Genomic DNA, 26,890 nt, shown 5'->3' on the forward strand with positions numbered 1-26,890 from the left:
TTGACAATTTCTTTGGATTCCTCATCTACTCAATGTTTGAAAAAGGTTTGGTCCAAATCGGATGTTTGGTACAATATTTGTTGAATATGATATGATTTCTATAAATTAAAATAGCCAATTTGCGTGCAATCAATTAGCTTAATTTCTCAGAGATTAAATTATATATTTAAAAAAAAATTGGATTGCTAATTTGACCTGTTTCTAGCTTCAGAAATGATTTCAGAACAATCTGAGATGGGGGTGTCATGGCTTGCTGAAATGACAAGGAACGACCCCATGCTAAGGCAAGAGATGAAACAAAACTATCTAGGAGTGCATCATTACATGAATGCATGTTTAATGCACAGACAGCTGCTGTCAAACAGATAATGCAGAGGACAGGTTTTCTGACAGGTGATAGCGCTGCATGAGTGGACTGTCGAGCCAATAAGTCTTACATCTGATGGTCACACACACACACAATCTAGCATGGTCCATCCAGAAGGTCCTTCAAAGCCTGGAGATCTAATCACCAAATGTGGCCTTTTGTGGGTTGTGCTGGCCAATTGGCTGTGTAGGCAACAGGAGCTAGTGTTTTGAAACCCAACAAGGCCAGGCAGCGGCCTGGAGCCAGCATGTTTTTCTTTCCCATCGCTCTTAAAAGGAGCATTTCATTAACTTGGCCTAATAAGCAGAGAGCATACTAGGGGAAGGAGAGGGATAACAAGTGAAAGCCTTTCCAGGTAGAGGTCTGATGCCACACACCATTCTATCTATTGACAGATAAATAGGAAGGGTTTAGGCGGGGGAGGGGGAAGGGGGAAGGGTTTAGGCTGGTGCCATCCTGCCCACTGACACACTCATTCGCTAAACATCGGTGAGATGTTTAGCGAATGAGTGTGTGTCAAGTCTTGGAGCGTTTGTCGACGCTGTGAAAAAAACTTGAGTGAACGCCGAGAAACGGCGCAACGTGATTAGCCGAGTGAAACTGTGTACTGCCAAAGTCCCTCAATGAGGCGAGGGTCACGACAACTGCGGAAGTTGGGCTGAAAACATCTCATCCCACCACAGAAACTGGAGCCACGGGCTATCCAGCAGAATGTCAGAAGTGATATAAAATACTAATCCCCCTTGGCAAAGTCTAGCCTAAGGGGAGGACTATTGTTAAAATAACACCGTTGGCTGGGCGTGCGTGGCTGGAACAGCTGTCCTGTAGTATGACGTTAAAAAAAGAACATTCAGACTGCCGAGTAAGAGAGAGAGGAGAGTTTCAGAATGCCACACACAAAAACCCCAGAGGCACATACTGTACAACGACCAATACATCTCCTCAAACCAAACAAAAGGGTGTGTACTTTTCCTTAGTGTAAGTGAAGTCAAGTTTGCTAACCTGTTCCCCTTCTGAATAGCACTTTGAGACAACTGCTGATGTAAAAAAAAAGGCTTTATAAAACAATTGTGATTGAATTGCACTACAACAATTATCCCAGGTAACATTTTTGTAAAAATACCCCATCTTCAAAGGTTGCAATAATAGTTTCACTGCATTAAAAGTTGACTTGACTGGCCTTCATGTTTAAAAATCTTTTATATATAAATGCCTATATGATGTAACAATTAGAAAACCAGTGTGATATTTTGCACCTCTCTTTTGAGCGGGTAATGAAGGCAAATGTTCAGTTGAGCTGTTCTATGAGCATTATGAGGCTGGTGTGGCCATGGCTGCTTTCAGCAGGCTGAGTGGTGGTGCATCTAGGCTCTGAGGGATGTTGGAGAGGAGGGGATCAGGATGTCCATCAGTGGAGGGGCTTAGGCCAGCACTCCCTCCGTGCCAGCAGACCTCAGGCCACAGATTGAGGGGAATTAGCCCTCACTCAATGAAATGTGTGTGCGATTTCCCTTGGTCTCTTCCTTCCATCTTTTCCGGACCCCCCAGGGCGACAGAGAGGGTAAAGCAGGGCCCATTGCAAACAGAGGAAGGTTGACGGGGGGGGGGGGGGACAAAGGGACGACACCAAGGGGAACATGTTCGGAGTGACACGCAGGGTAAAAGCAACAGGGCTAAGCTACATGCTGTGGTGTGTTTCTCCTGAGAGGAGCCTTGGGAAGGGATATTAAGAATATGTGCAAACTTGCAGAGCCCTCTCCACCACATCACAGACACAGGAGACAACAGAGCTCTGGAATCATTCAAAGACAAAGAAAAAAAAACTCCACTACGTCGATACAACAAAGCAGACAGACGTATTTAGCCTGCCACCAGTGGCCGCTTTATCGCTGCTATTAACATGTTTTGGCAATTGGACTTTCCAGTTGTGATACTTGAAGAAAACTTCATTGTTTCCATAACAGACAACTTTATAGTGGGGAAAAACTATGCCAAAGTGAATCCATCCCTAATCAATGTAAGCTGATGTTGAGAAATCTATCGAGAGATTCTAATTAGCGTTAGGCTTACCATACATCTAATGGGAAACATTTGAGAAATTATTACAAATTGACAAATAAAATGATCAAAAACGAGTGAATGATCAGCAAATGTGAACATTTTTGGCACTGCAGCCAGCAGATGGCAGTGTTCAACAGGATCAGCCCTCTGCCTGTCTCTTAGTATCAGTCCTTCACCACCAACAGAAGTCCTTTTAAACCTCTTACTCCGCTTGTACAACGGTGTGACAAGTGGACAATTGAGCAAAAACGACTTAATTTGAGACATTTCCTTTGGCTGGGGTGTTGAAAGCAATTTCAAAATTGCATTTTTTTTCAAAGTTTTCATCGATTGAGTAGGCCTACAAGGTGTGCAGTACTAATGTAGGCTACATGTCATATCTTTAGCTAATATAGACGGCCAGCTCTCATAAAATGTCTGAACGGACGGATACTAAGTTGACTTTTCACTGGAGATGGGCCTAATCAGAACTGCTGGAGCAGGCTCATTAGTATAAAAGCCCTTCGACACTGAAAGATGGTTCATTCAATCTCACATGACTCTATGAACATGAGACAGTGCGTCTAGTTCACCTGGTTATTAAGGTAAGAGGTTTCGCTCTGACTCCGCAGTCAATTCTAAATGACTAGGTACGGGCATTTCCTTTAAATGACCATGTCGTAAGTACCAGAATACTACTAAGGCAGTACTTAGGAACGATTTGGATTTAAATGGTAACTAAGCCCTGTAAATTTGGCACTACTTACTGGCTAATGAACAAGACATCTGGGCCAACTCCATAGTAAGGACATATTCTCGTAGTGAGGTGAATAAGTTATTCAAGTGAATACGTTATTCTAGTGAATAACGATGTTAATGTCTAAACAGATTACATTTAGAAATCATTTTCAGTATTTTACAACCTTTTCGGGAAGGCCTAGAATGAATCAATTGAATTAATCAAAGCTGTAGAATTTATTTTACGATTGAAATCATAATACTTTATAAATGCAGAATCTCCATTGAAACTCTCATTATTTATCATTTTAATAGAAAGTTTAAGTATTTAACTACACTACATTCATTGTACAGTAATATGCTGTTGAAAAATGCATGTATTTATGTACGATCAGAGTCCAATACAACCAGTGTTTCCTCAGTTCCTCAATACGTCTAACGACTGTGATCCAACGAGCCGCTTTCTGTGTGAGCAGACAGATGGTGTAGGGAAAAATGATGCCGTTGACTTCAGTGTGTTAACAAGCTGGGAAAGACCTCACAGCATTTGAGGAACACGGGTTGAATTCAAACGGAGGGTAATATCTGAGCGTGTCATATCCTTCTCTTCATTCTGCGCTGGAGGGCCATTGTCTTGAGGGCTGCAGGGTCACGTTGCCATGGTTTCCCACCCATTTGAACTCCCCTGATGAGGTGTGTGTGTGTGGGGGGGGGGGTTATAGGATTAGGAAGCAGGCGTTGGGTTTGGAGTGACAGACAGGGGCTCTGGGAGTGATTTGTGAGAGGCTGATCTGTGATGGTGTGTGCTTGTGGTTTGTGAGAGAGTGGTGTGTGTGTGAGGACGTGCATCTAGACTCAGTTTGCCAGGTATTCCAAGGGCTTGTGGGATCAGACTCGAAAAAGACAACTACGGTACACCTTAGGACACATGCCAAAAGCAATGGTCGTAGAGCTGAAATCAAATTACCCTTCCCACATATGTTGTATTCACCGGATATTTGGCCAATATAACAACTGAATGATAAAATTACAGCCCAATAAAAACAACATGTTCAGGACAGGGACGCGATAAATGGTGTTATTCAATGTTACAATGGAGCTTATTTATTTTAGCGAAGCGTCGCAGCTGTTTTGACGTCGGAGATAACATTTATTCAACCCCTGCCATTTAGAACAACATCTGGTGATACATGCTTTCTTCACACTTTTGACAACTGGCGGACGCCTGCCATATTTCCATGATGATGCTAGCAAGGACGGGCTGTGCCATTTCTGTAGTAAACAACAAGTCCATTTAAGCGTCGATAAATCAGAACTCGTCATTCTTGGCATGCCTGGAGCCAGAGGGAGTCCATGATGACTGTGTTCTCACAGATTGACAATATAAACAAGTGTCCCCTCCAAATGGAAAGCTGTCTTTAACAACAACGTAGTGGTCCCACACAGAAATCTCTGTCAATGCTACATTACTTACAATATCAAGGCTAAATAACTGACAGAGCACCATACAATGTTCTCTGTATATAACATAAATGCTTAGACAACAGCCCTGACCGGTCTGTCTGTATGTATGATGACAGCTGTGCTGCTCACCTATGAGGCCGTAGGACAGGAACTTGTTGACAGAGGTGAGGGCCAGGCCTGTGATTGGTCCGGTGGTGTCTTCAGATCGTACTACCTCCAGGAAGGGCCGCAGGAATACGTTGGGCTCCACATCCGACAGCTCTGCGGAGACAGAGAGGAGAGGTCAGTCAACACTTGCAACACTGAATACAAACAGCTTTAAATGTATTGGTAGGTTTGTGTTTTGGTGGATCAATTTAAGTGATCATTTAAAACTATATACACAGTGGTTCTTCCTTTAAAAGTTGTGCCACATCTTGTGGGCTGCCGCAGAATTCTATGGCATGTTATTTAATTGTCAGCTATAGTTGCCGTTAATGCTAGTTTGAGCACCAGAGGGCATCTTTGAGAAGCATTTGACAATTTTTAATATAGGCTGTACTAGATCATTTAAAAGCTTGTTTGTAAGAACATAGTATATGGGATTGATTTTAAATGTAATAATTTGACTAATATTATAGTGTTTCTATTCCAAGAAAAATGAAACCCCTCAGGGTTTCGCTGTACAACATGACCGGTCGGGAGTAGGCTACTAAGAGCAAAATAATCCGACCATTTCCACACTCTAATTGTAGGCTAACCAACACCGAAACTGAGAAAAATCTATTTGATTTATCAAGACCAGTCCCCATGCTTGTCTCAGAGCAGAGCGAAATGGTGCTGAAATAGTTGACCACACGAGGGTAGGCTATTGCTTCAAATCCTATTATAACAATTGGATGACTTTGGGTGCTCCAGTAAGCAACAATTTGTTGCCTTCATTAGCCTACTTTATTCTGAAAAATGTATCCGTCACTCTGCCAAGCCGACAAGCAAAGATGAACTGGTGAAGGCCATCAAGATGTTTTGGCTTGAGAAACTGACGATACAACAACGCAACAAATATATTGATCTCAGCAAGGTTTTATCCATGGTCATGGAGCTGGGGGAAAGTGCAACTAAAACGTAGCTGAGATGTACAGTAGCTGAAATAAACATCTGTATTTTGAAAGTCTCGTTATTTTATTAACGAAAACATAAAGATGTTGATGAACAGAAACTGTGTAAAACTTAAAAGTATTTAAGCATCAAATACACTGCAAGTTGGGGGGATTCACACCTACAGTATCCGGGCTATTAAACTAATCGTTGGATAACAGATCGGCTCTCTGAACTCATTAAGAGGCGTCTTCTATCTTCAATATGATTTAAAACGCCACAATGTCACAAATAATTGAACACACACAACACGAGCAGGTTAACTTGGTCAAAACATGTATTTATTAAAGACTATCAGAAAGAATGTTGGTACTTATTTTGATCCAAAGCCATTAATGAGTGAATAATCCAATAATACGCGTAGCAGGCTGTAAATTCTGCAAACAAGCCAACCTAACTAAGAAATAAATGTTATTGGTTGCCATGGTGAATAATCCAATAATAATTGGTAGGACACAAAAGGAAACAAAGAGTTTACCGGAATCTCGAAATGAAAATACTGGCAGATCAATAAAATGTCCTTGTACAATAGTAGATCTAATTCAATTTAGAGGATTCTAAATTCATATCTAAGGGGCTTTTATACAATTATAATGCAGGGTTAATAATACATTTATATATTTGTAGGGGTTGATGCATTTTTCGTTGTTGGGGCAAATCTGGTTTTAGAGTACTTAAGCATCGAATACATTGCAAGTTTGCCCATTTTGGCCTTTAGGCTACACTTTACAATGGGACAAATATATTATTTAATTCAATTTTTAAAAGCTGTTTTAAAATGTATATGTTTATTAAGTAGTCTTGCTTGTCTCAGAGCAGCGCGAAACGGTGCTGAAATAGTTGACCAAACGCGGGTTGGCTATTGCTTCAAATCCTATTATAACAATTGGATGTTCCAGTAAGCAACAATTTTTTGCCTTCATTAGCCTACTTTATTCCAATATATCTGTCATTCAATTATATTTATTCCCATTGTAATTCGTTATGGAGCAATCCTGATGTGGTTAGAAAACAATGCATTTGGTGGACTCGGTAAGCCTACAAGCAAAGATGAACTGGTGAAGGCCATCAAGACGTTTTGTCTTGAGAAATTGACGATACAATGCAACAAATACATCGATCATCTCAGCAAGGTTTTACCTGTGGTCGTGGAGCTGGGGGGGAAGTGCAACTAAAATGTAGTTGAAATAAACATTGAATACATTGCAAGTTGGGGGGGATTGTCACACCTAGAGTAGCCGGGCATTTAAAATGACCATTTTGTAAATAAATCAGAAAAAACACCAGAAACAGGAGGTCGAGTTCCAGAGCTCACAGGTGACTCTCCGCCAATACCACCTGGCTCTGGACCAATGCATCAACTGATTCATTTTGAAATCACGGCTAAAGCGATTTAATTAAGGGTTTCAGTTAGGAAAATATGGCGCTGTACAACTGGACCAGTCGAGAGTACTGTAGGCCTAAGCTACTAAGTGACTACAAGTGAAGTGCAAAATAATCCTAACATGCCCAAATAAAAATTTGCTTGATCTATCAAGACCAGTCCCCATGCTCTGTCATTCATTATTATTATTATTATTACTAATAATCGCTGGATAACAGATCGGCGCTCGGAACTCATTAAGAGGCAGCTTCTATCGCAAATATAATCATTCCTTAGGAAGGTTAAACCCATAGGTTTTAGGTCTGCAGTAGGTTAAAATGAACGGGAAATTGTGTGTCAATTCATAAACCATGTGCCATGGAGTCGGTACAACGAAAATCTCTTCCCATGTGCCATGGAGTTGGTACATCGAAAATGTCTTCCCACCTATTTTGCAATCTATAAGGCACAGCTGTCCATTTTTTGGTCCTTAAATAAAACTGGTATATATTTTTACTAATCACAATTTTTTTTAACCAATTTTGGTCTTTAATGCAGGGCCGACAGACAAGGTCCTTACTCCCCCCCCTTTTTGTAACTGAAATTGCAACCAACTTGCTATGGCTTGTTTAAAGAATAACGATATTTTGTAGATGATTTTGTTTCAAATAATCGAAAGTGAGAGATTGTAATCTGAATAAAGGGGGAAAACATGTAAATAAAGCCCGTTTGTTATTTAGAATTATTTATTTCTGTTTTTAGAGGGAGAGAACACCGTGCCTATTTTTCGAAAATCGTCAGTCCACATGTCTAGTGAAATTCCCCCCATTGTAAACTCAGCAAAAAAAGAAACGTCCTCTCACTGTCAACTGCGTTTATTTTCAGCAAACTTAACGTGTAAATATTTGTATGAACATAAGATTCAACAACAGACAAATTGAACAAGTTCCACAGACATGTGACTAACAGAAATGGAATAATGTGTCCCTGAACATAACTGTGATCTTAATTGCCTACCGTCTGTAAGCTGTTAGTGTCCTAATGACCGTTCCACAGGTGCATGTTCATTAATTGTTTATGGTTCATTGAACAAGCATGGGAAACAGTGTTTAAACCCTTTACAATGAAGATCTGTGAAGTTATTTGGATTTTTACAAATTATCTTTGAAAGACAGGGTCCTGAAAAAGACCCTGTCTCCTGGACCACCGACAGTTTTTTTGGTGTTGCCTGATGCAGGACTCTAATGCCAGAGGAGAGACTTTCAGACTGAAAAAGCCTCCATTAATTGCCACAGTCTACACTACCGATAGATCAGCGTTCTAACTCCCCCTTGTGATAGTGTGGTGCAATGACAGAATGCCACCATCTACCACTAACGGTTGCGACATAAGCTCATAACTTTTAAAGGAAGAAGCACTGTACAGTACATTAGCAAAGTATTCAGACTTACTCACTTTTTCCACATTTTGTTACGTTACAGACTTATTTTAAAATGGATTAAATTGCTTTCCCCCCTCAATCTACACACAATACCCCATAATGAATGTTTTCAAAACAAAAATGAAATATCACATTTACATAACTATATAGACCTTTTACTATTTTGTTGTATTACTTTTGGCAGCGATTACAGCCTTGAGTCTTAAGTATGACGCTACCAGCTTGGCACACCTGTATTTAGGGAGTTTCTCCCAATCTTCTCTGCAGATACTCTCAAGCTCTGTCAGGTTGGATGGGGGGGATGTCGCTGCACAGCATTTTCAGGTCTCTCCAGAGGTGTTCGATCGGGTTCAAGTCCGGGCCTAGTTCGAGGTCCTGAGCTCTCTGGAGCAGGTTTTCATCAAGGATCTCTGTACTTTGCTCCGTTCATCTTCCTCTTGATCCTGACTAGTATCCCAGTCCCTGCCGCTGAAAAACATCCCCACAGCATGATGCTGTCACCACACTTCACCGTAGGGAGGGTATTGGCTAGGTGATGAGCGGTGCCTGGTTTCCTCCTGACGTGGCACTTGGCATTCAAGCCAAAGCGTTCAGTCTTGGTTTCATCAGACCAGCGAATCTTGGTTCCAAACTTCTTCCACTTTAGAATGATGGAGGCGGGCCTCCCGAGTGGTGCAGCGGTCTAAGGCACTGCATCGCAGTGCTTGAGGAGTCACTACAGACCCGGGATTGATCCCAGGCTGTGTCACAGCAGGCCCCGACCAGGACACCCATGAGGCGGCGCACAATTGGCCCAGCTTAGTCCGGGTCAGGATGTCCTTGTCTCATCGAGCTCTAGCGACTCCTTGTGGCATGGTGTTTCCTCCGACACATTGGTGCGGCTGGCTTTCAGGTTAAGCAAGCAGCGTGTCAAGAAGCAGATCGGCTTGGCAGGGTCGTGTTTCGGAGGACGCATGGCTCTCGACCTTCGCCTCTCCCAAGTCTGTACGGGAGTTGCAGCGATAGGACAAGACTAACTACCAATTGGATATCATTGGGGAGAAAAAGTGCTAAAAAAGTACAAAAAAAATACACAAAAAAGATTGTAGGCCACTGTGTTCTTGGGGACTTTCAATGCAGCAGAAATGTTTTGGTATGTTCTGTGCCTCGACACAATCCTGTCTCGGAGCTCTACGAACAATTCCTTCAACCTCATGGCTTGTTTTTTGCTCTGACATGCACTGTCAACTGTGGGACAGTGGACAAATCTGCTAAAATTTCTACAAACCGGTTTCACTTTGTCATTATGGGGTATTGTGTGTATAGATTGAAGGGAAAAAATAATGATACATTTTAGAGTAAGGCTAATGTAACATAACGTGAAAAAAGTGAAGGTCTGAATACTTTCCTAATGCACTGTATACAAATAAGAAAATAACTTGATTAGAGATCACATGGCCTCTACTCTGAAAAAGGAGCAATATTATTTTCCAATATCTTAATGCTCTCAGATATCTCCCCTTATGGCAGTGGGATTTGCAAATCCCAACCAAGTGTGGGAAGTCTCGGTAGGACCTTAGCCCTCAGTTCTGCTGTTGTGCACAAACATGCAGAACAGAGTGGTCAACAGCAGTGTGCGGACTTTTCTCTGCCTTTAATATGCTTTGCTCTCTATAAAAGGTCTGTGTAAACAGCTATGGTGCCCCAGGGCAGATCAATGGGGAATTAGCTGCTGTGGAGGCTGTAACCTTTTCCCGCTGCTACAGCACGGTAAGAGATGGGAACAACATGGAGCAAAATGTGTGTGTGTCAGAGCGAAAGACAGAGGGTGAGACACAGAGAGAGAGAGGCATTCAAGAACCGCCTCTTATTCACCTTGGTAGCGCACGGTATCTTATTACAACTCAATTTCCAAAAGCTCTTTTTAAAGGCAGCTGTGTAGGATGTGGGATTTAGCATTAATGAAATTGACTGGAGAGTGACTGGGCTTGGTGTGGGGGTGGGGGTTTCTGGTGGTGCAGCAGGGTCACAGCGACTGGAAGAAATCCCATAATGCCCGACAACAGTGCTTGTACGTTTACATATTCCAAAACAATGACAAAAGATGTGTAAAATTGACATAGAGTGAAAAACAATGAACAAACTTATTCTAAAGCACCCACAAGAGGCAGATTGCGGTGTATCAATTAAAGATTCAAGTCAGGTTACATCATTGAGCCAACCAAACACAGCTGCAGAACATGAACCAAATCTTCCTCTTAATCAATTCACAGAAATCCAGTTCGCCTTGCATCTCTCGCGATTGGGAAACCACCTCGGGCCAATCCACAGAGGCTTGGGTAACAGCTCCCTCTGAGGGTAACTAAGAGAGAGAGAGAGAGAGAGAGAGAGAGAGAGAGAGAGAGAGAGAGAGAGAGAGAGAGAGAGAGAGAGAGAGAGAGAGAGAGAGAGAGAGAGAGAGAGAGATGGGGGTCTAGAGGGGCTGCAAAATACAAAGCAGGTAAAACAACAACGGCAAATTAGTGGAGTCACGAACACTGTTTGGAGTGTTGTGTAGAAATACTGCTTGCCATAGCAATATCACATGGATTAGGCTTCCTCTGGAGCAGCTACTCTAAACGCGAAAAAACAACTTGTGACTTCAAAGGCTGAGACGAGCCTCGACCAAATTTCCAACAGTGCACATGTGACCGCCACGCATTAGCTTGTGATATCCAATACCCCCGCGGCATGTTTGGAAATCAAATATGTAATCATTTCGAAATTTCCACAATCCTTCATCGGACGCCAGGTTGCTCTTAGACTTGCTTCTAAAAGTAAATCTCCTCCCGCTTGCTTTTTCTTTTTCTTCATTTTTTTTGGGGAGCTGATGTTTTCTTTGTATTCTCCCTCTATGCTCCTTTGATGGGGTAGGTCCATTTGGTGTAAGTTTTGCCACAAAGCTGCAGTATCGGACTGAACAACGGTCTCAAAGAACCATAGGGGTCACCTGAACTCCGCTGGAAAGTAATTTCCTCCATCAGATATCAAGGCAGAAATAACAAAAACAAACTTAAAGGGGTTGTGTTCCTATCAATCATTCCATCAGCTCTTAGAAACTTTTAAAGGAGGGGGCTTAGTATCCATTACTTTACAGTTGGGAGAGGAGCAAGGGACGGGAGAGGAAGTTGCTCAACTGAATCTGTCAATAGAGGCTGATAAAGACTTCATCAAAAGCGATCACCCCGTAAGTGCCACGGCTGCGTCTCAAAGACCCTCAGCTTGGAGAACTCAATTGTGTTGTATTGATCCGACTGGCCATCGGTAAGCAAGGGCTAGGCCATCGGACAGTCTCTGGCTGGCCTGCCCAATCTTCTTAAATAAAGGCTAAATATGGCTCTGTAGTTCAGCTCAATCTCCAGGGCTTGTAGAGTGAAATAAATAAAGACGACCGCACCACCACAGTGAGACGATCACACCATAACCAGGTTGACCTTTGGCTGACATTGCCCTATATAAAGAGAGGATGAAAGTCACTCACCATCCATGTAAATTGCCTCCCAACTGTCTGTCTGTGTGTGTGTGTTAGAACCATTTTCTGAGGCTGTTAGAGGACATTTGGCCATCTTGGAACTATAGCCCATTGTTCTGCTTGGTGTGAGCAGCCATGTGTGGCCTACCTCTGCAACCGACCAAAGCAGAGACAGGGAGAGCCTGATCCTTTGCCCCCAGGAAAGCACCTCAGTCCGTGCCATCTAACGTATGCACATTGGCAGTGGAGCAGAAAGGGCTTAACACATGGAATACTAGGAGGGACGAGGAGCTGAGCTCCTACTTAACTGGCACTGTAGGCACCAGTAGAAGAGATTCACAAGACCCTCAGAATGTCCTGATATCAACATTCATATCAGTTTTTTTTACTTAATGTAGCATTGTTCTTGTTTGTTGCAGATGTATGTATGGTGAATCTGAAGTCAAGTAGAAAAACTAAATCAGCAGAGATCAGTACGAGATCAAGGCAGAACATTATTTCTGAGAGGGCTGCTTCAAAAGTGAACAGCAAAAAACAACACGCACAGGTGCACAGTACAATATCTAGGTTCACTTTTCAGACTAAAAATGTACATTCTTAGCACATTGGCATTAAACCTTAGGGTGCCTTCCAGCACCTTCCCAGTTAGGAGGCTAATAGAGGCTAGCTGAGAATCCTTAATTAGCCCAAACAGTTGAGTAGGCTGCTGCTGCTCACATTCAAGGAAGAAAGGACTGGAGACAGCAGCAGATAGGTTGGGAGATAAGATTTAGTTTAAGAGAAACCTTAGCAACTGAAGTTATACTTTAAGTTCCTTATTCTTGAGCATTTCGGGTTTGTAAAATTATACAATAAAAGCCTAAGCTTGAATTGTTTACTCGGGCTCACTCAGCCTCTGTACCCTGAGACCCGTCCTAGCTCTGGTCCGTGGCAGTGGCCACTCCCCAGGCTCTGCTACAAATGATGAAGAAAGCAGGTACCAGCACGTCCTCCTGGCCAGGAGGACCATCAGCTAGGTTGTTCGGTCTCGGTACATCGCTCCCTAGAGGCAGAGGATGGTTCATTTAAAGTTAAAGTAATGCCAAGAAGAAAAGCTAAAAGTAGGCAAGCAAGAGGATCAAGCTCAAGAGGACCTCTTCACACTGCTCTACAAGACTCTGATGGGAGACAAGCATTTCACCCCGCTTCCGGAACAGAAGGATTCAGACCCCCTCTGCACCAGCTACCCAGGGCTGTCTACATCCCTGGACACCAATCTCTCACAGATGGAGGGGTAGTTTGGCTTGTGTGAGTTGTGTGTCAGCCCTAGCCATCACTGGGTGGATTGTAGGGCCGGGCGGTATACCGTATTTTACTATATACTGGTATTGATACAAGGACCGGTTTGAGTTTTACTTTACCTTCTATAATGGTATTTCAATGTTTGGTTTGTTAAATGTGATACGCAACTTCTGTGCCTATGTCAGTTTTAATAGTTTACTTAATTTGCTACTTGAGTCTCTCTCCCTCCTCTTTCTGCTGCTAACCACACCAAGCCCTGCCCCCTGTCACTCAAGGAGAGAGCAGTTGCTTGACCACGGAGTCACAAGTACTTTGACGTTCACTCTGCATGGTCAGATGAATGCAACAAAGTTGAAGACATGCTGCTTTTCAAAAGCGTTCTACAATTACACTATTAGTTTGTGTATCTTACTTCTTTTTTGTATTTATTTTTATTTAATATTAAAACATTCAAAAGGGCTTTATTTCTAAGGTTTCATCGGCTGTCCGGGTGGCTGGTCTCAGACGATCCCGCAGGTGAAGAAGCCAGGTGTGCAGGTTCTGGGCTGGCGTGGTTACATGATGGTGAGGCCGGTTGGACGTACTGTCAAATTCTCTAAAACAACGTTGGAGGCGGCTTTTGGTAGAGAAATTAACATTCAATTATCTGCCAACAGCTCCGGTTGACATTTCTGCAATCAGCATGCCAATTGCACGCTCCCACAAAATTTCAGACATCTGTGGCATTGTGTTGTGACAAAACTACACATTTTAGAGTGGCCTTTTATTGTGCCCAGCACAAGGTGAACCTGTATAATTATGAGGCTGTTAAATCAGCTTCTTGATATGCCACACATGGCGAGTGGGTGGATTATCTTGGCAAAGGAGAAATGCTCACTAACAGGGATGTAAGCAAAACTTAGTTCCAAAAATGTGAAAGAAATACACTTATGGTGCATATGGAACATTTCTGGGTTCTTTGATTTCAGCTCATGAAACAGGGGACCAACACTTTACATGTTGCGTTTATATTTTGTTCAGTATATTTAGGCCACATTTTTTTTCACAGCAAGAGAGGAGTTATCATATGTATACAATAAACCCTTTTTCCATAATGTTATTGAGCCAATTAAGGAATATCGTAGTAACTTGTAATGACATTAGAAGCAAAATAATTTTTTTCTCAAAATAAAAAATATTGCGAGCTATGACATTACGTAATAAAGGAATTTGAATATGTCACAAGAGAAAATATAATTCACCCCTATTAAACTCACCAGATCATTTTCCATCAATGGATGTCAATTTAACCAAAAATTATGTCAGGCTATTTTCTGGCAATTGTGCTGTTATGTGCCAGATGTTAAGACCACAAAGCATTATAAATGGTACATTTGCGTGATTGACTTTCAATAGGCTACCTGCTGCCCTGTCATGCTGAGGGGGACTCCAAGCAGCTGCCACTGCCTCCTTGGCTCAAGGTGTCCTCATGTCAGGTATGGGAACCAGATGGAGTCTGGCCAATAGCCCCTGTGCACCCAGAAGCACAACCACTGCAGCCACCTAAACTGCAGTCACTTGTCGTGCCACCAGGGGCAGCAGACAGGTTGGGAGATAATACATTGTTTAAGAGAAACCTTAGTTACTGAAGTTATACTTTAAGTTCTTTATTCTTGAGGATTTCTGCATGTAAAATGATGTAATAAAGCCTAGGTTTGAACCGTTTACTCTGCCTCACTGAGCCTCTATACCCAGAGAACCTTCCTAGCTCTGGTCTGTGGCAGTGTCCTCTCACCAGGCTCTGCTACATTTAGTTACATCCTTGTCCCAGTACAGTAAGTTAAAAATCCCACAGAGAAAGTTGACGCATCAACATCGAGTAATTCCTGTCCTAGAGCAAAAAAATATATAATTTAGGTTTCACCTGGAAGACTGACGCAGGCTGCTAATGCATATTCAGGAATTGGGGGTGGGAAAGTTGTGGTGATTTCCACATGTAGCAGAGAAATAACAACAAATAAGGCACTGACGGACAGCTGCCAGTGTAACTAGCTAACATGCTAACCTTAGCTAGCCAATGAAAGTTATCCGAGCACCATTTCATTTAAGACAGGCCTATTGCAAGTCAGGAGATAATTATTTCAGAAAAAGACTACCAGCGTAAATGTCAATAGAAAAGTCTCAGCTAAACCGTGCCTATACCAGCTGTTGATATGTTGAGGATTGATGTGTCTGACTCTTGCCGTTTGATCATTTTAGTGAAAGTGTCATATTCCAGACGTCATTAATAAAGTCAGCAACAAAAGAAACGTCCTCTCACTGTGTCCTCTCAATAAACTGTGTTTATTTTCAGCAAACTTCACGTGTAAATATTTGTATGAACATAAGATTCAACAACAGACATAAACTGAACAAGTTCCACAGACATGTGTCTAACAGAAATGGAATAATGTGTCCCTGAACAAAGGGGGGGCCGTCACATGGTGCGAAGTGCCTCTGGCGGGTTGGAGCAGGTCCATACCACCACCCTCAGCAACAACAACCTCTCTGGTGAGACTCAATCTTGTAATCTCAGCAAAAAAAGAAATGTCCTCTCACTGTCAACTGCGTTTATTTTCAGCAAACTTAACATGTGTAAATATTTGTATGAACATAACAAGATTCAACAACAGACATAAACTGAACATGGTCCACAGACATGTGACTAACAGAAATTAAATAATGTGTCCCTGAACAAAGGGGGGGGCAAAATCAAAAGTAACAGTCAGTATCTAGTGTGGCCACCAGCTGCATTAAGTACTGCAGTGCATCTCCTCCTCATGGACTGCACCAGATTTGCCAGATCTTGCTGTGAGATGTTATCCCACTCCTCCACCAAGGCACCTGCAAGTTCCAGGACATTTCTGGGGGGAAACCCTCACCCTCCGATCCAACATGTCCCAGACGTGCTCAATGGGATTGAGATCCGGGCTCTTCACTGGCCATGGCAGAACACTGACATTCCTGTCTTGCAGGAAATCATGCACAGATTGAGCAGTATGGCTGGTGGCATTGTCATGCTGGAGGGTCATGTCAGGATGAGCCTGCAGGAAGAGTACCACATGTGGGAGGAGGTTGTCTTCCCTGTAACGCACAGCGTTGAGATTGCAGGCAATGACAACAAGCTCAATCCGATGATGCTGTGACACACCGCCCCAGACCATGACGGACACTCAACCTCCAAATCGATCCCTCTCCAGAGTACAGGCCTCAGTGTAACGCTCATTCCTTCGACGATAAACGCGAATCCGACCATCACCCCTGGTGAGACAAAACCGCGACTCGTCAGCGAAGAGCACTTTTTGCCAGTCCTGTCTGGTCCAGCGAAGGTGGGATTGTGCCCATAGGCGACGTTGTTGCCAGTGATGTCTGGTGAGGACCTGCCTTACAACAGGCCTACAAGCCCTCAGTCCAGCCTCTCTAAGCCTATTGCAGACAGTCTGAGCACTGATGGAGGGAGTGTGCGTTCCTGGTGTTACTCGGGCAGTTGTTGTTGCAATCCTGTACTTGTCCCGCAGGTGTTATGTTCGGATGTACCGATCCTGTGCAGGTGTTGTTACACGTGGTCTGCCACTGCGAGGATGATCAGCTGTCCGTTCTGTCTCCCTGTAGCGCTGTCTTAGGCGTCTCACAGTACGAACATTACAGTTTATTGCCCTGGCCACATCTGCAGTCCTCATGCCTCCTTGCAGCATGCCTAAGACACGTTCACGCAGATGAGCAGGGACCCTGGGCATCTTTCTTTTAGTGTTTTTCAGAGTCAGTAGAAAGGCCTCTTTAGTGTCCTAAGTTTTCATAACTGTGACCTTAATTGCCTACCGTCTGTAAGCTGTTAGTGTCTTAACGACCGTTCCACAGGTGCATGTTCATTAATTGTTTATGGGTCATTGAACAAGCATGGGAAACAGTGTTAAAACCCTTTACAATGAAGTTCTGTGAAGTTATTTGGATTTTTACTAATTATCTTTGAAAGACAGGGTCCTGAAACAGGGACGTTTATTTCTTTGCAGAGTTTACTTGGACATGCACACGGACATGATCAAATAGCTATATTTTTTGTTCTCTCTGTTACCGCAGCAAGCTAGCTAGCTATATATAAATTCATTATCTGAATTGCGGCTGCGAATCCACCATAGAAATAGAAAGAATATAAGCTCCGGTAATATGGATAGCCTAACTACTGAAGCAATGGGCGAGTTCGTTTTGCATGGTCCAGCGCCCTGGAAGGGTGGAGATTTGTTTTAAGAATCAATGGAAAGGTAGAAAATGAGCAAACTTGGGGCACCGGGTCATGCAAAACGAATTTGGCTAAAACCTTAGTGGTCGAAACCATTCATCTTTGGATGACAGGAAGTGGGGTTCTAAAATTCAACCGTATCACGCAAGTGTCGGCTAAAGCGAAAAGCTGTAGTCAGAGACTGAAGAGGAAGTGAGACACCCCACTCCGTTTTTTTCTGGTTCAATGGAAATCAATGAACTACAGTAAGTAGATCAGACCAAGCTGCTATTGCATTGGTATCTATGGGAGACCCATCCCGTTAAGTAGACTGGAACTGATAAATGTTTTCCAATGGTAAACGGCCTATATACACACACACAGTACCAGTCAAATGTTTGAACACACCTACTCATTCAAGGGTTTTTCTTTATTGTTACTATTTTCTACATTGTAGAATAATAGTGAAGACATCAAAACCATTAAACAACACATATGGAATCATGTAGTAACCAAAAGTGTTAAACAAATCAAAATATATTTTATATTTAAGATTCTTCAAAGTAGCCACCCTTTGCCATGATGACAGCTTTGCTCACTCATATATATAAATAATATTATCTATTATATTGCTCAGCTCTATCGCGACTCCAACTTTGCATGTGTTTCTGATTAATAAACAGCGCCATGCTGGTGGGTGGTACCATTCAAATAAATATGGACCGAGATACCTGCCAAAAGGTTGAACATACGTATTGTTAGGATCGTAAGAAAAACCAAGCGTGAAACATGAAGCGTAAAAGTTAAATTAGGTCTGTAAACGTACATACCCTGTTACGACTATGAATTAACATTTACACGTTCAATTATTACTTTACATCTCCTTTTACTTAGTTAAATATATTTTTTATACATACAAACTTGTCATCAGTAATGTGGCATCAGCAAAGGACAAGAACCGAATGTAGCTAGTTTAAGCTAGCTAGTCAATCAAGCGACTCTAACCCAAACGTTAGAGTTGCTTTCCAGCTTCCGGTTTCATTTCCAAAATGAAAGTCTAGAGCTTGTTTTAGAACTGCAATCAATAACGACGTTATACCAACAGATGGCGTAGTATAGGCTTGGGCCTTCAGCAAATGACTTGTGAGATAATGCTAAAGACACAGAAGAGCCTTATCTAGAATAAACGCCTGAGCTGTAAAATAGAAAGTAAATAAGATTTAGGCTAGGCGGCCTATTCTGCTATCTAAATATGCCATGCTGTTGTGTGTTACTTAACGGCCATATAATATTTTTTTTTATAGCTGCGTGGGGCTACTGTGGTGATCATGTAACCTAACGAACCACACTTTTTCCAGTATTTGGGAGCACGGACTGTCGGCCTTATATTAGACCTTTTGACTGTTTTATTAGTGAATTCCACTCTGTACGTAGGCTTGTTATAACCATTTGTGAAGCACAACCCCACCACGCAGAGGCTATATCCATATCAATACATGAGACAAAACGAAATATTGATTAAGTCTTGGCTATAACCTGTCCTGAGTGAAATAGCCAAGGGGTCCCAAATGCCCAAGACTATCTATATCCTATTCTTATTGACAGATCTGTTTTCCCTATCAGCCACTGCACGTGCTTCCTCAACTATTTTGTTTAAAATTCATTTAGAGGCTATATTTAGGCCTGTGAGCTAGGGTCTCCTTTTTAAGTGGAGCCCTATAATAAAACTGTTATAAAACAAATATTACACAAGACACCAGCAACCAAAATGATAGCCTAAATTGCAATGCCTACAAATTGAAGGCTTATTTTTTATCTGAATAGGCCTAAATTAAAACATTGAAATATTAAAGTGATAGGCTAAAAGAACTTGAGAATTTAGATCATTTTGAACACACATGGATTTCAATAAACCTAATGGATACGACTGTTCTATTCTCTTTAAGTTAGTTCCTATTGCAAATACTGAATGGATGACATACTGACTGAAGTATGAATGAAAGGCTCAAATATGTTGGAATGAGGAGTTGCACGCATCATGCATGTTCTGCACTTTATTTGGCTAGTAGGCAAATAGGCCTACATTAGGGTATAATGACTATGGTTGCATGCCTCCAGAAGGGCTTTTCAGAAGGTGCATGGTGCTGTGGTGCTTGCATGGAGATCACAAGCTCTTCAACTGGGCAGCAGTGTCGCAATGGAGGGAATAGCCTATACAGAGACAACCTCAGGCCACTGCAACAGAGTTATTCTAAAGTGTGGGACTAAGTTTATGCCCGACAGCCTACGTTTAACCTCTCCCTTGCTCATTTCAAAGTCCATGACCAGATTCATAAAAATAATTTCAAATTATTTTACATTTATATTAGAACCTCCTACAGAATATGCTTTGGCAAGATTTTCAGTGATTAAACAAATATCAAAATATTTGGAATGGCCGCTCAGGTGGTCATAAATAATACATAGATTTAGCAAACATCTATTATTGTTTCATTATTTCTGGTAGATAAGACTGGTTATGATTGCAGACAGAGCACATAGAATTTGATGGTGCAATACTGAATTAGTCATATTTTGATAAGATGCATGCATGGGGATGCCCATGCTGTTGTAGGCATAATACAGGTAGTGGTATCTAGACTTGAGCTGGCAAACAAATCCATTACATCAGCTACCTAAATGTGAAGTAAACTGAGGAGTAATAGAGAATGGAGACTTTTAACTTGAAAACATGCAGGATACTTCTTTCCGGTTTCCCCGACTTCCGTTTTTTTATAGTGCGTCATGCTTGTTCTCGTAGCACTCCTCACGGGACATTTGGTGTACGTGGTGAGGTGAAACTGCCAAAACTCAGAAAGGTAATATTGTACGTCAGAATCGCAAGAAGATTTTTTTCAAGCTAAAAATGTTAGTCTGAAATCCTAACATGGTGTTCGTATGTTCACAGATGAAATTTCACGTTTACATTTCATGTTTCACACATGGCTTTCCTTACAATCCTAACAATTTACGTATGGATTGTCTTACGATCCTAACGATATGTACGGTCAACCTTTTGGCAGGTATTTCGCTCCATAAATAAAACCCAGGCCTGAAACGAAACCTAGACTAAAAATTATTTGAAAGTAATTTTATAGGAAAAGTCATAGGCACGAATTTGCACGAAGTGGGCAGTTCGGTTTTGTCATTTGAAGCCCGAATATAATCATACTTAGACTAAAAGTTAGATTAAGCCACAGATTCAAAAGAAAATAACATAACACATATGCTTTACACAGTTTACGCCTACACAGCACAGCAAACTTACGGAATAACTTTGTGATTTTAGCGACCAACTTCCATGTATAAAAAAACATCAACTAAGAGCTCCAATGGCCATCATATCCAGTTTCATTAAATGGTGATAAATGTCCCCCTTGTTGTGCATTCAACTGAACCAACAGAGAGAAATCTGAATTCCATGAGAACTATGCATTACACTCTACAAACACAAAGCCAATTTTCCAAACGGTGTATGTGTATGCATGTGTGTGAGGGAAATGGGATGGGCAGAGGGACAGCTATTCAGAGCAGCACGATTACAACACCAGAAATACAAACACTGCTTGACTCTCGGCACTCGGGCTGGTGGCCCCTTTGTATTTGCTTAATTTAATCACAAAAGGATGAATAACTTAATTTGTCAGACTGCTGTGTCACATTTTACACAGTCATATAGTCCTGGTGCCCTCTGCCCAGTCTAACACAGGTCCCGCTACACCTCCTCCATTAGGACCCTGTTAGTCACTGACAACTCCACAATTAAAAAGCATTTTTTATTTATTTAAAAAGGGACAGTGCATTCAAGAACAAGATTTGTAAAAAAAAAAAAAATCTTTCCACACTATGATGTCGAAATAACACTGAAATTGTGAAAATTATGATAAAGCCCTTTTAGCGGCACGCCTGGAATTTCAGCCTGTTCAGGTGTGATGAGATTTTGGACAACAGCATGACATCACAATCTGATCTGATTATTCTGCATATGAATCCTCCTACTTTGAAGGGGTAAGAAGGGTAGGCTCTCTAGAGTCTAGACCAGGGGTAATCAACTCTTACCCTACGAGGTCTGGAGTCTGCTGGTTCTGTTCTACCGGATTTCCCAGTTCTCCTCCATGTTCTGACATTTTAAGACTCGTCTCCACAGCTAAAAATGTTAATTTAACGTAACGCCTTTCATGAGCTAGCAGAACCATTGTGAATGTGTATGAGCTAGGGCTGACCCACTTTAGTCGACTGGCCGATTGTTTGGTTGATAGGCTGTTTAGTCCAGCAGTAGAGAGAAAAAAAAAAAATATATATATATATATATATATATATATATACAGTTGAAGTCGGAAGTTTACATACACCTTAGCCAAATACCTTTAAACTCAGTTTTTCACAATTCCTGACATTTAATCCTAGTAAAAATGCCCTGTCCTAGGTCAGTTAGGATCACCACTTTATTTTAGGAATGTGAAATGTCAGAATAATAGCAGAGAATGATTTCTTTCAGTTTTTATTTCTTTCATCATGTTCCCAGAGGGTCAGAAGTTTACGTACACTCAATTAGTATTTGGTAGCATTGCGTTTCAATTGTTTAACTTGGGTCAAACGTTTCGGGTAGCCTTCCACAAGCTTCCCACAATAAGTCGGGTGAATTGTGGCCCATTCCTCCTGACAGAGCTGGGGTAACTGAGTCCAGTTTGTAGGCCTGCTTGCGCCCACCCTTTTTCAGTTCTGCCCACAATTTCTATGGGATTGAGGTCAGGGCTTTGTGATGGCCACTCCAATGCCTTGACTTTGTTGTCCTTAAGCCATTTTGACACAACTTTGGAAGTATGCTTGGGGTCATTGTCCATTTGGAAGACCCATTTGCGACCAAGCTTTTAACTTCCAGACTGATGTCCTGAAATGTTGTTTCAATATATCCACATAATTTTCTTTCCTCATGATGCCATCTATGTTGTGAAGTGCACCAGTCCCTCCTGCAGCAAAGCATCCCCACAACATGATGCTGCCACCCCCGTGCTTCACGGTTGGGATGGTGTTCTTCGGCTTGCAAGCTTACCTCTTTTTCCTCCAAACATAACGATGGTCATTATGGCCAAACAGTTCTATTTTTGTTTCATCAGACCAGAGGACATTTCTCCAAAAAGTACGATCTTTGTCCCCATGTGCAGTTGCAAACCGTAGTCTGGCTTTTCTATGGCGGTTTTTGAGCAGTGGCTTCTTTCTTGCTGAGCGGCCATTCAGGTTATGTCGATATAGGACTCATTTTACTGTGGATATAGATACTTTTGTACCGGTTTCCTCCAGCATCTTCACAAGGTCCTTTGTTGTTGTTCTGGGATTGATTTGCACTTTTTGCACCAAATTACGTTCATCTCTAGGTGTCTCCTTCCTGAGCGGTATGATGGCTGCGTGGTCCCATGTGTTTATACTTGCATACTATTGTTTGTACAGATGAACGTGGTACCTTCATGCATTTGGAAATTTCTCCCAAGGATGAACCAGACTTATGGAGGTCTACAATTTTTTTTCTGAGGTCTTGGTTGATTTCTTTTGATTTTCCCATGATGTCAAGCAAAGAGGTACTGAGTTTGAAGGTAGGCCTTGAAATACAGCCACAGGTACACCTCCAATTGACTCAAATGATGTCAATTAGCCTATCAGAAGCTTCTAAAGCCATGACATAATTATCTGGCATTTTCCAAGCTGTTTAAAGGCACAGTCAACTTAGTGTATGTAAACTTCTGACCCACTGTAATTGTGATACAGTGAATTATAAGTGAAATAATCTGTCTGTAAACCATTGTTGGAAAAATTACTTTTGTCATGCACAAAGTAAATGTCTTAACCGACTTGCCAAAACTATAGTTTGTTAACAAGAAATTTGTGGAGTGGTTGAAAAATGAGTTTTAATGACTACAACCTAAGTGTATGTAAACTTCTGACTTCAACTGTATATCATGGTGTACAACACACCTGTCTGATTCGCGCTGAGTGGACAGATCCATTGTGGAGACCGTGGGGATGGCACAGTCCATCAGTCTAACACATGTGCTATTGAAATTGTATATGGTTATATTACATAAAAAATAGTGCAACACTAATACAAATAATATTATTTTATAACAAATGCGCTTTCTCCCTCATTAGATTGCGGTTGCTATTAGCATCAGTGCGCTGTTGAATTGGCGCCTTTTCTTAGACAATGTTGCTATGTGCATTGCCAAAAAGTTAACCAGCATATTGGGTTAAGAACAATGCGGCGGAGGCAGCAGCAGAACGAGGAGATGAGAAAACAGCACTTGCCTTATTGTTTAAGAAAAGTGAGGAGTGGAAATCCAAACTTATTTAGGTCTATAATCAATAGCCTATGTATTAAATGTGACTGGCTTTATAAATCATCAATATATCTACAGAAATAAGAGAGATCCTGCTTCTGTTGCCTGTTTGAGTGTTTGTTTAATAGCCTACTGATTCCGTGTGCACTAAGCCTCAAGCATGGACATGTAAATTAAACAATTTTACAAATGTGTCCGTTTTTAATCTTTGCTTTGCTGTAACAAAGGCTTTACCTTTATTTTTGTCATTAGAACAGCCTCTGGTATTATTTATAATTTATTTAGTGTTTACATTGTTCCAAATTGTCGGGGAAATTATATTTATAATAAAAAGAAAATTGGGATCTCCTTATTGTTATTACTATATATAATAATAATAAGTAATGTCTTTATCATTAGTAAGTTCCCAAGTGGCACAGTGGTCTAAGGCACTGCATCTCAGTGCTAGAGGCTTCACTATAGACCCTGGTTCGATTCCAGGCTGTATCACAACCGGCCATGATTGGGAGTCCCATAGGCGGCGCACAATTGGCCCAGCGTCATCCGGGTTAGGCCGGGGTGGACGGTCATTGTAAATAAGAATTTGTGCTTAACTGACTTGCCTAGTTAAATAAAGGTTAAATTAAAAAAATAGCAACCTTGTATAACCACCATCGAGCTGTACGCCTAAGAGCACATCCTGTTTAGTCTTAATACCGTCACTTACTTAGGCCTACATTTCTAAATTTCTATAGGCTACTGTATCAATCATTAAGTCCTCGTGCTCCTAGATCTTAGTGCTGCTTTTGATACCATCGATCACCACATTCTTTTGGAGAGATTGGAAACTCAAATTGGTCTACACGGACAGGTTCTGGCCTGGTTTAGATCTTATCTGTCGGAAAGACATCAGTTTGTCTCTGTGAATGGTTTGTCCTCTGACAAATCAACTGTAAATTTCGGTGTTCCTCAAGGTTCCGTTTTAGGACCACTATTGTTTTCACTATATATTTTACCTCTTGGGGATGTCATTCGAAAACATAATGTTAAATTTCACTGCTATGCGGATGACACACAGCTGTACATTTAAATGAAACATGGTGAAGCCCCAAAATTGCCCTCGCTAGAAGCCTGTGTTTCAGACATAAGGAAGTGGATGGCTGCAAACTTTCTACTTTTAAACTCGGACAAAACAGAGATGCTTGTTCTAAGAAACAAAGAGATCTTCTGTTAAATCTGACAATTAATCTTGATGGTTGTACAGTCGTCTCAACTAAAACTGCGAAGGACCTCGGCGTTACTCTGGACCCTGATCTCTCTTTTGAAGAACATATCAAAACTGTTTCAAGGGCAGCTTTTTTCCATCTACGTAACATTGCAAAAATCAGAAACTTTCTGTCCACAAATGATGCAGAAAAATTAATCCATGCTTTTGTTACTTGTAGGTTGGACTACTGCAATGCTCTACTTTCCGGCTACCCGGATAAAGCACTAAATGAACTTCAGTTAGTGCTAAATATGGCTGCTAGAATCCTGACTAGAACCAAAAAATGTGATCATATTACTCCAGTGTTAGCCTCCCTACACTGGCTTCCTGTTAAGGCAAGGGCTGATTTCAAGGTTTTACTGCTAACCTACAAAGCATTACATGGGCTTGCTCCTACCTATCTTTCCGATTTGGTCCTGCCGTACATACCTACACGTACGCTACGGTCACAAGACGCAGGCCTCCTAATTGTCCCTAGAATTTCTAAGCAAACAGCTGGAGGCAGGGCTTTCTCCTATAGAGCTCCATTTTTATGGAATAGTCTGCCAACCCATGTGAGAGATGCAGACTCGGTCTCAACCTTAAAGTCTTTACTGAAGACTCATCTCTTCAGTGGGTCCTATGATTGAGTGTAGTCTGGCCCAGGAGTGTGAAGGTGAACGGAAAGGCTCTGGAGCAACGAACGCCCTTGCTGTCTCTGCCTTGCCGGTTCCCCTCTCTCCACTGGGATTCTCTGCCTCTAACCCTATTACAGGGGCTGAGTCACTGGCTTATTGGTGTTCTTCCATGCCGTCCCTAGGAGGGGTGCGTCACTTGAGTGGGTTGAGTCACTGACGTGGTCTTCCTGTCTGGGTTGGCAGCCCCCCTTGGGTTGTGCCGTGGCGGAGATCTTTGTGGGCAATACTCGGCCTTGAATCAGGATGGTAAGTTGGTGGTTGAAGATATCCCTCTAGTGGTGTGGGGGCTGTGCTTTGGCAAAGTTGGTGGGGTTATATCCTTCCTGTTTGGCCCTGTCCAGGGGTATCGTCGGATGGGGCCAGTGTCTCCTGACCCCTCCTGTCTCAGCCTTCAGTATTTATGCTGCAGTAGTTTGTGTGTCGGGGGGCTAGGGTCAGTCTGTTATATCTGGAGTATTTCTCCTGTCTTATCCGGTGTCCTGTGTGAATTTAAGTATGCTCTCGCTAATTCTCTCTTTCTCTCTCTCGGAGGACCTGAGCCCTAGGACCATGCCTCAGGACTACCTGGCCTGATGACTCCTTGCTGTCCCCAGTTCACCTGGCCGTGCTGCTGCTCCAGTTTCAACTGTTCTGCCTGCGACTATGGAACCCTGACCTGTTCACTGGACGTGCTACCTGTCCTAGACCTGCTGTTTTCAACTCTCTAGAGACAGCAGGAGCGGTAGAGATACTCTGAATGATTGGCTATGAAAAGCCAACTGACATTTACTCCTGAGGTGCTGACCTGTTGCACCCTCGACAACCACTGTGATTATTATTATTTGACCATGCCGGTCATTTATGAACATTTGAACATCTTGGCCATGTTCTGTTATAATCTCCACCCGGCACAGCCAGAAGAGGACTGGCCACCCCTCATAGCCTGGTTCCTCTCTAGGTTTCTTCCTAGGTTTTGGCCTTTCTAGGGAGTTTTTCCTAGCCACCGTGCTTCTACACCTGCATTGCTTGCTGTTTGGGGTTTTAGGCTGGGTTTCTGTACAG

General features: G+C 42.1%; 1 protein-coding gene across 5 annotated transcripts in view; it reads right to left on the bottom strand.

Moving 5' to 3' along the window:
* The window catches only part of LOC106606442 (Golgi-specific brefeldin A-resistance guanine nucleotide exchange factor 1), a 119,594-nt gene that overhangs the window by 41,661 nt on the left and 51,043 nt on the right, over positions 1–26,890 (bottom strand). For all 5 annotated transcript variants that reach the window (XM_014202687.2, XM_014202667.2, XM_014202673.2 and 2 more), the window contains one exon: positions 4,739–4,870. In XM_014202687.2, the coding sequence (XP_014058162.2) occupies positions 4,739–4,870 (132 nt within the window). The remainder of the gene's footprint in view (positions 1–4,738; positions 4,871–26,890) is intronic.

This window comes from Salmo salar, chromosome ssa01, assembly GCF_905237065.1.
Source record: "Salmo salar chromosome ssa01, Ssal_v3.1, whole genome shotgun sequence".
Taxonomy (NCBI): domain Eukaryota; kingdom Metazoa; phylum Chordata; class Actinopteri; order Salmoniformes; family Salmonidae; genus Salmo; species Salmo salar.